The sequence below is a fragment of the Alosa pseudoharengus genome, unplaced genomic scaffold, assembly GCF_046254945.1.
Source record: "Alosa pseudoharengus isolate Yale_2024_CS ecotype anadromous, Long Island Sound unplaced genomic scaffold, YU_APseudo_1.1 YU_APseudo_1.1_scf_6, whole genome shotgun sequence".
Lineage (NCBI taxonomy): Eukaryota > Metazoa > Chordata > Actinopteri > Clupeiformes > Clupeidae > Alosa > Alosa pseudoharengus.
The window spans coordinates 4,527,435-4,538,194 of NW_027468848.1; the positions used below are offsets into that span (position 1 = coordinate 4,527,435).

A 10,760-nucleotide genomic window follows, 5' to 3' on the forward strand; every position below is an offset into this window, starting at 1 on the left:
ACACATGCACTACACACCTAAACTGTGCCCTGGTCAGTCACACTTGCACTTCACACACCTAATCTGTGCCCTGGTCAGTCACACTTGCACTACACACACCTAAACTGTGCCCTGGTCAGTCACACGTGCACAACACACCTAAACTGTGCCCTGGTCAGTCACACTTGCACTTCACACACCTAAACTGTGCCCTGGTCAGTCACACTTGCACTTCACACACCTAAACTGTGCCCTGGTCAGTCACACTTGCACTACACACACCTAAACCGTGCCCTGGTCAGTCACACATGCACTACACACCTAAACTGTGCCCTGGGAGGTGTCCTCACCTCGCTGCCATGTGAAGTGCTCCTGGAGGCCATGCTTGTTTACAGAACTGTGACGTGTGTCATGTCGTGTGTGCAGAGAGGACAGGAACGTAAATAGTGACCGTAGTGACCGATGTAAACAGAACGGAACGTAAATAGTGACCGTAGTGACCGATGTAAACAGAACGGAACGTAAATAGTGACCGATGTAAACAGAACGGAACGTAAATAGTGACCGATGTAAACAGAACGGAACGTAAATAGTGACCGTAGTGACCGATGTAAACAGTGCAGTCAGGTGATCCACTGAATGCTGCGGGTGTTTGTATGGATCATCTGACTGGCCAGCTGATGGCTTATGGCTTCTCACAAAGTGCCTTACGTACGCAGTGACAGACAGGAGGAGAGGAGGGAGGAATGGAAGAGATGTCAGAGAGGAGGGAGGAATGGAAGAGATGTCAGAGAGGAGGGAGGGAGGAGGCTACTGGAGGTCAGAGAGACACGCACACACGCACACACACACATACACAAATCTTTATCATGTAAACACACTTCAACTCTCTTAGAGGGCCTCATCTGTGTGTGTGTGTGTGTGTGTGTGTGTGTGTGTGTGTGTGTGTGTGTTTGGTTTGTGTGTGCCTGTGTGTGTGTCTGATGGCATGTTTATGCATCTGCCATATGTGTTTAGTGGTGTATAGGGTTAGGGTGTTAGGGTGTGTGTGTGTGTGTGTGTGTGTGTGTGTGTGTGTGTTGTGGAAGAATTCTTTCATACCTTTACATACGCCTTTCCTCCCTTCAGCTCCTGTAAAGAAAACAGGAAAGCACAGATTAATCAAGGGATTCACGTCACACACACACACACTGCACATGTACACACACACACACACTGCACATGTACGTACACACACACACACATATATAAACACACACACACACACACACACACACACACACACAAACACACACACACACACACACACACACACATGAATACTGCACATGTCCACACACAGTGTTCTGTGGAGAGGACTGGAAAGAGAGCTAAAGTTAACACTCAGAGATGTGTTTCAGGACACTAAAATCTCAGTGGGTTACGAGAGCTAAAGTTAACACTCAGAGATGCGTTTCAGGACACTAAAATCTCAGTGGGTTACGAGAGCTAAAGTTAACACTCAGAGATGCGTTTCAGGACACTAAAATCTCCGTGGGTTACGAGAGCTAAAGTTAACACTCAGAGATGCGTTTCAGGACACTAACATCTCCGTGGGTTACGAGGAGGACAGGATGTCAGGAGGCGTCGGGCGCCCTTTAGAGCATTAAAGAGGAGAGATAAGAGAGAGAGGGGGGCGGGGCGGGGCGCAGACACACAGACGTCTGCTGGAGAAAAGGGAGTGGCTTTGAGAGGTGTTATCTGACGCTGCAGAGGTGGTCAGTCAGGCTACGGACACAGAGATAAGGGAGACCAAGAGGAGGCTCTGGGGAGATAAAGTCGTCCCATGATCCGTAGAGATTAAAGAGCCGTCTCATGAGCCGTAGTGAGTTTGGAGAACACTACTGCGTGCTCCCTTCCTATCATGGTCTGGTCAAGGCTTATGAAAGCAGATGCTGCGGTTCCCGGTCTCAGGGCCTAAAGCAATAGAGATTTCTTCTGAATTATCAGACATTTATGAGGACGTCACGTCATATACAGTATACTGTAGTCTCAGGGCCTAAAGCAATAGAGATGCCTTCTGAATTATCAGACATTTATGACACATGAAGCAGACACTGAACACATGAAGCAGACACTGGAACACATGAAGCAGACACTGGAACACATGAAGCAGACACTGGAACACATGAAGCAGACACTGGAACACATGAAGCAGACACTGATGCTCCACTGGAACACATGATCAGCTGAACAAAGCTGATTCAGCAGCTGACGGACATCATCATTTGACCCATTTCAATCAGGAGTGATGGGAGCAGACACAGCTCTGGAGAAGCTGCACACAGAAGGACTCCAGGAGACGCACTGACAGCACAGAAGGAATGACCGAGTGCTTCTCACTGCTTCTGAGTGCTAGGGTCTTTGAGTGGTCAGTGATTTGGAGTGGTTGGGTCTTTGAGTGGTCAGTGATTTGGAGTGCTAGGGTCTTTGAGTGGTCAGAGATATGGAGTGCTAGGGTCTTTGAGTGGTCAGGGATATGGAGTGGTTGGGTCTTTGAGTGGTCAGTGATTTGGAGTCGTTGGGTCTTTGAGTGGTCAGTGATTTGGAGTGGTCAGTGATTTGGAGTGGTTGGGTTTTTGAGTGGTAAGTGATTTGGAGTGGTTGGGTCTTTTGAGTGGTCAGTGATTTGGAGTGGTCAGTCATTTGGAGTGGTCAGTGATTTCGTGCGGTCACCTTTCGAACAGAGACCCTGCAAGCGCACGGGTCCAGGATGCCAGTGGTGGGGTTGGCGCTCATCTTGCAGACGAAGGAGAACCTCTTCTTCCAGCGAACGCAGTTCTCCTGCACCTCCTCCCTATGGACGAGAGAGAGAGAGAGAGAGAGAGAGAGAGAGAGAGAGAGAGAGGCAGAGAGAGAGAGAGAGAGAGAGAGAGAGGGAGGGAGAGGGAGAGAGAGGGGGAGAGAGAGAGAGGGAGGGAGAGAGAGAGAGAGGGAGGGAGAGAGAGAGGTGGGGAAAAGGTTAGAATTTCTTATGCTTTGTCAATGCTAGGGCTGGGCGATATATCGGTATTACGACTACGACCGATATATTTTTGAAAACGATATGTAGTTGAGACAATATCGTAATACCGGTATTATGTCAAATAATGGGCCATTTTATCAAAGCCACTTGCTCTTCTGTGTTCAGACCATTCAGATAGCCGCAGCTCTGCTCAACTGCGCCCCTTGCGTGTGCACGTTCTCCCTCGCAGCACTACAAACTTTCAAACATGACGGACACTGAGTCAGATTTTGTTTACCTTGATCAGAGGTTGGTGCTGATGCCTATTCCGTCGGCACATCAACGGCTAGACCGAGAATTCTCGTTGTGAAATCAAAATTCCACTGGAGCTCCAAGCGGTTTTGTACACGCAGATTTAAGTTACAACACTGTTTAGCCGCTACAGCTCTTCGACTCAAGGTAAAATGTCATTTTTGGTACATAGCCTAGCTAATTTAAATACACTGATGAATGCTTGCGTTTAGCGACAGTAGCAGATCTAAAGTCCTCAGGGAGACAACATAAACGCTGATTTTATTAAGAGGATATGCACGCGACTCGCGAGCAGTTAGGGCATCATTTTTTATGATTCCTGAAACCCCATTTAATCGTGCATAGGGATTTTTCTTACGAACCGGAACATGCAAAAATGAACGCATACAAAACGACGGTAGCGTCTATCACACTCTTGATGAGTGACTCAGTTACGTTGTTTAAGTAGCCTAATTTTGTAAAACTTTTTTTGTTGTTGATAGCAACATGTCTAGGCCATCATAGTCTACATTTGCTTGTCATCTAGGCCCTATCAAACCCTTACAGGTAAAAAAACCGCATTGTGTGACAAAACTGCAGGTTTTTTCAATATTGTTGTGCCCAAAATAGCCTATTGCATTGTGCAGTACAATGTAGGCCTGCGTTGTCAGTCAGGGTCAACTTTTGGTCTTTTGTTATTTGCGCAGCTTTATCAGAGCAACTGTAGCTTATGCCTATTGTAGGCCTATGTTATTGTTTACACTTCTTTGCACAGCTCTGTTAGAGCAGTCTGAAATTAATATAATTAAAACTGGCTGTGTTGTCATAATTGTTGTGTTGAGTGAATATATGAAGCACTTCGCTCTTTCTGTTTGAAATATCAATATCGTATCGATATCGTATATCGCCAAACAGCCCCAAAATATCGGGATATCAGTTTTGGTCCATATCGCCCAGCCCTAGTCAATGCTGCATTAGTCACATCACATGCCAACAAAGCTTATTGAGTTGAGAGTGAAAGAGAAAGAAACAGTGATGTGGGTGAGAGGGTTGCAGAGGGCAATAAAGCAGGAGAGAGAGAGAGAGAGAGAGAGAGGGGGGGGAGCGGAAGAGAAAAAGAAAGAGAAAGGGGGAGCGAGGGAAAGAGTGATCTGGGTAAGAGTGATCTGGGAAAGAGTGATCTGGGAAAGAGTGATCTGGGAAAGAGTGATCTGGGAAAGAGTGATCTGGGTAAGAGTGATCTGGGAAAGAGTGATCTGGGAAAGAGTGATCTGGGAAAGAGTGATCTGGGTAAGAGTGATCTGGGAAAGAGTGATCTGGGTAAGAGTGATCTGGGAAAGAGTGATCTGGGTAAGAGTGATCTGGGTAAGAGTGATTGGCAGGGTAATAAAACAGAGAACCAGAAACTGTCCCCTGGGCCACACTAGGGACCAACACAACACACACACACACACAACACGCACAACACGCACACAACACACACACACAACACACACACAACACGCACACAACACGCACACAACACACACACAACACGCACACAACACACACAAACACACACAACACACGCACACAACACACACAAACACACACAAACAACACGCACACTCAACACACGCACACAACACACGCACACAACACACGCACACAACAACACGCACACAACAACACGCACACAACACGACACACACACACACACACACACACAACACACACACACACAACACACACACACAACACACACACACAACATACACACACACAACATACACACACAACATGCACACAACACACACACACACAACACACACATACACAACACACACACACACAACACACACACACACAACACACACATACACAACACACACACACACACACACACACACACACACACACAACATACACACACACACACACAACATACACACACACACAACATACACACACAACATGCACACAACACACACACACAAACAGCTGTCTGCTGGTTTAGTTCCATGGGAAGGACAGTGGTGACAGTGGAGAAAAAAGTTACCCAGAATGCTTTGCGCACAGCCATTGCTTCTTTTGCTACGGAGAACACTTGAATGTGCCACCTGTTCGGCTACACACACACACACACTTGAATGTGCCACCTGTTCGGCTACACACACACACACACTTGAATGTGCCACCTGTTCGGCTACACACACACACACACTTGAATGTGCCACCTGTTCGGCTACACACACACACACACAATATGGCAGTCTAAGTACTCACACACACACTTGAATGTGCCACCTGTTCGGCTACACACACACACACACAATATGGCAGTCTAAGTACTCACACACACACTTGAATGTGCCACCTGTTCGGCTACACACACACACACACAATATGGCAGTCTAAGTACTCACACACACACTTGAATGTGCCACCTGTTCGGCTACACACACACACACACAATATGGCAGTCTAAGTACTCACACACACACTTGAATGTGCCACCTGTTCGGCTACATTTCTGTCCAACTGTAAACAATCTTGCCATTCTAAAATGAGTCTACGGCTCTTCTGCATCAGACACTATGAATGGTTATGAAAAAGAAACAAATTGTAAAGACACAGTCTGGAGGATCACTCCGATGATAATGTTGCAAAAAAGATGTCCATCTTCAAAGACACCACGGTCATGTTCACAATACTGACTGACCCACAGAGCACATATGGTTGCACAAGCACAAAATGCCAAAAAAAAAATTAATCAAACAACCACACACACACACACACACACACACACAGTTGAATAGATATTCATGAAAAATGTGTGCTACTATTGAAACTCTGGTTGTATGGTTTGTGAATATGCATGAGGAGAGGTCAGTGTGCATCTATTAATACGACAGAGAACACACAGTAGAACAGAGTCCTGCTGTAGAGTCATATTCACACACACACACAGTCCAATAATATGGCAGTCTATAAGTACTCTCACACACACACACACACAGTCCAATAATATGGCAGTCTATAAGTACTCTCACACACTCACACACACACACAGTCCAATAATATGGCAGTCTATAAGTACTCTCTCACACACACACACACACACACACACACACACACACACACACAGAACACGCAGCAGAACAGAGTCCTGCTGTAGAGTCATATTCTCTCTCTCACACACACACACACAATATAGCAGTCTAAGTACTCACACACACACTCCAGACCCCCTCCCACACACACACACGTACACTGTACGGACCATACCTCAAGTCTCTGGCTACAGGTTGAACATTAATGGACTACAAATCAGCCCATACCCACTCAGACTATTCATCAACCCAAGGGAGCACTGGACTCTGATGTGGCCCTGATGTGGCCCTGATGCGGCCCTGATGTGGCCTTGATGCAGCCCTGATGTGGCCTTGATGCGGCCCAGATGTGGCCCTGATGCAGCCCTGACCCACTGAGGTGATCAGGGCTGCTCCGCCCCATGCGCAGGGCCCTTTGAGGGCTCTCTGTGTAGAATATGGCGCAGTGCCAACGCAGGCAGCTGGCCTCGTCCACAGCCCTCTGTGATGCCACGCAAGGGAGGGGCACCGGCTGGGCAGACACACACACACACACACACACACACACACACACACACACACACACGAGAGTCCCACTGGAGTGCTATTTTGCTCCTTACAGAGCCCTCTATTGTAACTTGAAGGGCCATGGGGGGGCAGACGTGGCCTACTGGTTAGCACTTCGGACTTGTAACCGGAGGGTTGCCGGTTCGAACCCCGACCAGTAGGCACGGCTGAAGTGCCCTTGAGCAAGGCACCTAACCCCTCACTGCTCCCCGAGCGCCGCTGTTGTCAGCTCACTGCGCCGGGATTAGTGTGTGCTTCACCTCACTGTGTGTTCACTGTGTACTGAGTGTCTTTCACTAATTCACGGATTGGGATAAATGCAGAGACCAAATTTCCCTCACGAGATCAAAAGAGTATATATAGTTATATGTGTTCAAGAGCATCCACCAGAGAGGACCATGCACGCACACACACCAGAAAGGGGACCATGCACACACACACACACACCAGAAAGGGGACCATGCACACACACACCAGAGAGGAGACCAGCCCACAGGAGACGGACCAGAGCAGTATTGGTTGGCACACACACGCACGCAGGGAGAAAAGTCCCCCCCCCCCACACACACACACACACACACGAGAGGGGACCAGCCCACAGGAGCCCACTCATGCCGGTGCTTATATGTGCTGGCACAGAGTTCACTCGCTCGCTCGCACTTGAGTGTGTGTGTGTGTGAGAGCGAAAGGCAAGTGGCGTGGCTGTGGTATGTGGGAACCAAGCCAGACAGGAGTTTTATTATTAAATACACACACACACACACACTCACTCTCTCACACACACACTCTCACATACACACGCTCACACACACACTCTCACACACACACTCTCACACACACACTCACTTTCACTCTCTCTCTCTCACACACACACTCTCACACACACACACTCACTCTCTCACACACACACTCTCACACACACACGCTCACACACACACGCTCACACACACACGCTCACACACACGCTCACACACACTCTCACACACACTCTCACACACACTCTCACACACACACTCTCACACACACACGCTCACACACACACGCTCACACACACACGCTCACACACACACGCTCACACACACTCTCACACACACACTCTCACACACACTCTCACACACACACACACTCCACTTTCCCAGCGCTTATGGTTCTGTGGTGGGGATAATCACAGCCCTCCTGCCCCCCTACACCCCCACAGCATTCTTCTGCCACATTCCACTGCCCCCCAGGCCTTTGTTACATCGCCAAGGTAACCACAAACGCCTTGTATCCACGGTGACACTACGGCAAAGACAAGGATAAAAGATGGAGCATGACCGAGGGAGAGGGAGAGAGAGAGAGAGAGAGAGAGGAGAGAGAAGGGGGGGAGAGAGAGAGAGAGAGAGAGAGAGAGAGAGAGAGAAGAGAAAAGGGGGGAGAGAGAGAGAGGAGAGAGAAGGGGGGGGTGAGAGAGAGAGAGAAAGAGAGAGAGAGAGAGAGGAGAGAGAAGGGGGGGGGAGTCAAAGGAGAAAATCTTAAGGGTGAAGAGAAATCACCACCATGCTCTTTCCAATTAACTGGTTAAACAAAGACAACACACACACACACACACACACACACACAAAACCCCGAGAGTATCTAACTGGATCATGTCCAAGCATGACCAGGTGCGCGACTGATGAATCTCTCAGAGTGTGTTCTGCCTTGCCGACTCATTCTGATGCTAATTTTAAACCAAACTCCACACACTGAATGGAAGCTTGCTTGGGAAAGAACTGGTTGTAGAGGAACACCAGCAGCAGAGAGAGTCTGGGCCAGCACTGGGCCAGCCGCGGGCCTGATGTGCCCCAGAGAGAGCTGCTATCCGGGATTGTGTTCCGCTTCCTGCTGCCTCAGTGAAGAAGTGCAACTGAAGATACAGAAAATGAACTTATTTCCAACAGTGCTCACATCTGGGACTGGGACACATCTATGTTTATGTGTGTGTTTTTGTGTATCTATATGTGTGTGTGTGTGTGTGTGTGTGTGTGTGTGTGTTCTGAGTGTGTGTGTGTGTTCTGAGTGTGTGTGTGTGTGTGTTCTGAGTGTGTGTGTGTGTTCTGAGTATGTGTGTGTGTGTGTTCTGAGAGTGTGTGTATGTGTGTGTGTTCTGAGTATGTGTGTGTGTGTGTTCTGAGAGTGTGTGTGTGTGTGTTCTGAGTGTGTATGTGTGTGTGTTCGTGTTCTGAGTGTGTGGGTGTGTGTGTTCTGAGAGTGTGTGTGTTCTAAGAGTGTGTGTGTGTGTAACCTACATAGATGGCTGTGTTTCCCAGAGTTCCTGTGGGAGTCGTGTCACTTGACAAGCCCCTAATGAAAGGAAGCGCTATGTGGGGACAGCCCAGCTTTCAGCCTCAGCCTAACCTCACACACACACACACAGGAACACACACACACACACACACACACCCAAACCTCACACAGACCCACAGGAACACACACACCCACACACACACACAACAGAACCTCACACACACCCGAACCTCATACACACAAAGGAATATATACACACACACACCCACACAAAGCAACCCCCATACTACCCCATACGTACTACCAAACCTCACATACCCAGAGGAACACACACATATATAAACCCAGTCCCTCAGTGACTACCACACACACAAACTCTCTCTCTGTCACACACACTCACACCTAGTGACCCATTGGGGTGAGGCACAGAAACACTAAAACACAAAAACAGACAGTCAGTGTAAAGACACACACACACACACACACACACACACACAAATACAAGCCACCGAACCTCACACACCCAGACACACACACCCACACACACCCCTCACACACAGGCAACGTAAACACGAACACAGGACATGGCTCCCACGGACACACACACACACACACAGGACCCGGCTTTACCCCCGAGCAGGCAGTTCTGTGGTGTGCTGATTGGGTTCCATAAGGCAGTGTTGTGGTGTGCTGATTGGGTTCCATAAGGCAGTGTTGTGGTGTGCTGATTGGGTTCCATAAGGCAGTGTTGTGGTGTGCTGATTGGGTTCCATAAGGCAGTGTTGTGGTTGTTGTTGTGGTTGTTGTTGTTGTGCTAATTGTGTTGTTGTTGTTGTTGTTGTTGTTGTGCTAATTGTGTTGTTGTTGTTGTGCTAATTGTGTTGTTGTTGTGCTAATTGTGTTGTTGTTGTTGTTGTTGTTGTTGTGCTAATTGTGTTGTTGTTGTTGTTGTTGTGCTAATTGTGTTGTTGTTGTTGTTGTGCTAATTGTGTTGTTGTTGTTGTTGTTGTTGTTGTGCTAATTGTGTTGTTGTTGTTGTTGTGCTAATTGTGTTGTTGTTGTGGTGAGCGAGTGAGCCCCGTGTTTTGGATGACACACTCGGCCAGCTATGCAGGCAGCGCTCGGGGATCCTTATCTTCCATCCTGCCCCCCCGACCCCGTCGCCACGGCGATCCCAGCAGCAGGCCCGTGTCAGGCCACTGACAGCTCTTAGATAAACAACCGCTGAGCAGCAGCCTAGACGTGTGTGTGTGTGTGTGTTTGTGTGTGTTAGCCTGACATCATCCCAGCCCAGGCCTTCCTATACAGCGCTATCTCATCCCGTGTGTGTGTGTGTGTGTGTGTGTGTGTGTGTGTGTGTGTGTGTGTGTGTGTATCTCATCCCGTATGGATGAGAGCAGTGCTGATTTTTCCACTGTTTCTCTCCCACTCACACGATCAGAGTCAGAATGCTGGCGCTCCAAGCTCACAGAGCCGATTGTGCTCTCAGTGAGAGTTATCACTGGGAAACACACACACACACACACACACACACACACACACACACACACACACACACACACACACACACAGTCTAAATCCACAGTCACTCTGAAGTGGCT

General features: G+C 48.4%; 1 protein-coding gene across 2 annotated transcripts in view; it reads right to left on the reverse strand.

Moving 5' to 3' along the window:
• Nucleotides 1–10,760, reverse strand: part of eeig1a (estrogen-induced osteoclastogenesis regulator 1a) — a 32,307-nt gene that overhangs the window by 11,877 nt on the left and 9,670 nt on the right. Inside the window, exons 3-4 of one of the 2 annotated variants that reach the window (XM_076269999.1) lie at nt 2,695–2,815; nt 1,081–1,110 (exon numbers count right to left, since the gene is read on the reverse strand). The exons of the other annotated variant lie outside the window; for it this stretch is intronic. Coding sequence (XP_076126114.1) covers nt 1,081–1,110; nt 2,695–2,815 — 151 coding nt within the window. The remainder of the gene's footprint in view (nt 1–1,080; nt 1,111–2,694; nt 2,816–10,760) is intronic. 2 annotated transcript variants of the gene reach the window in all.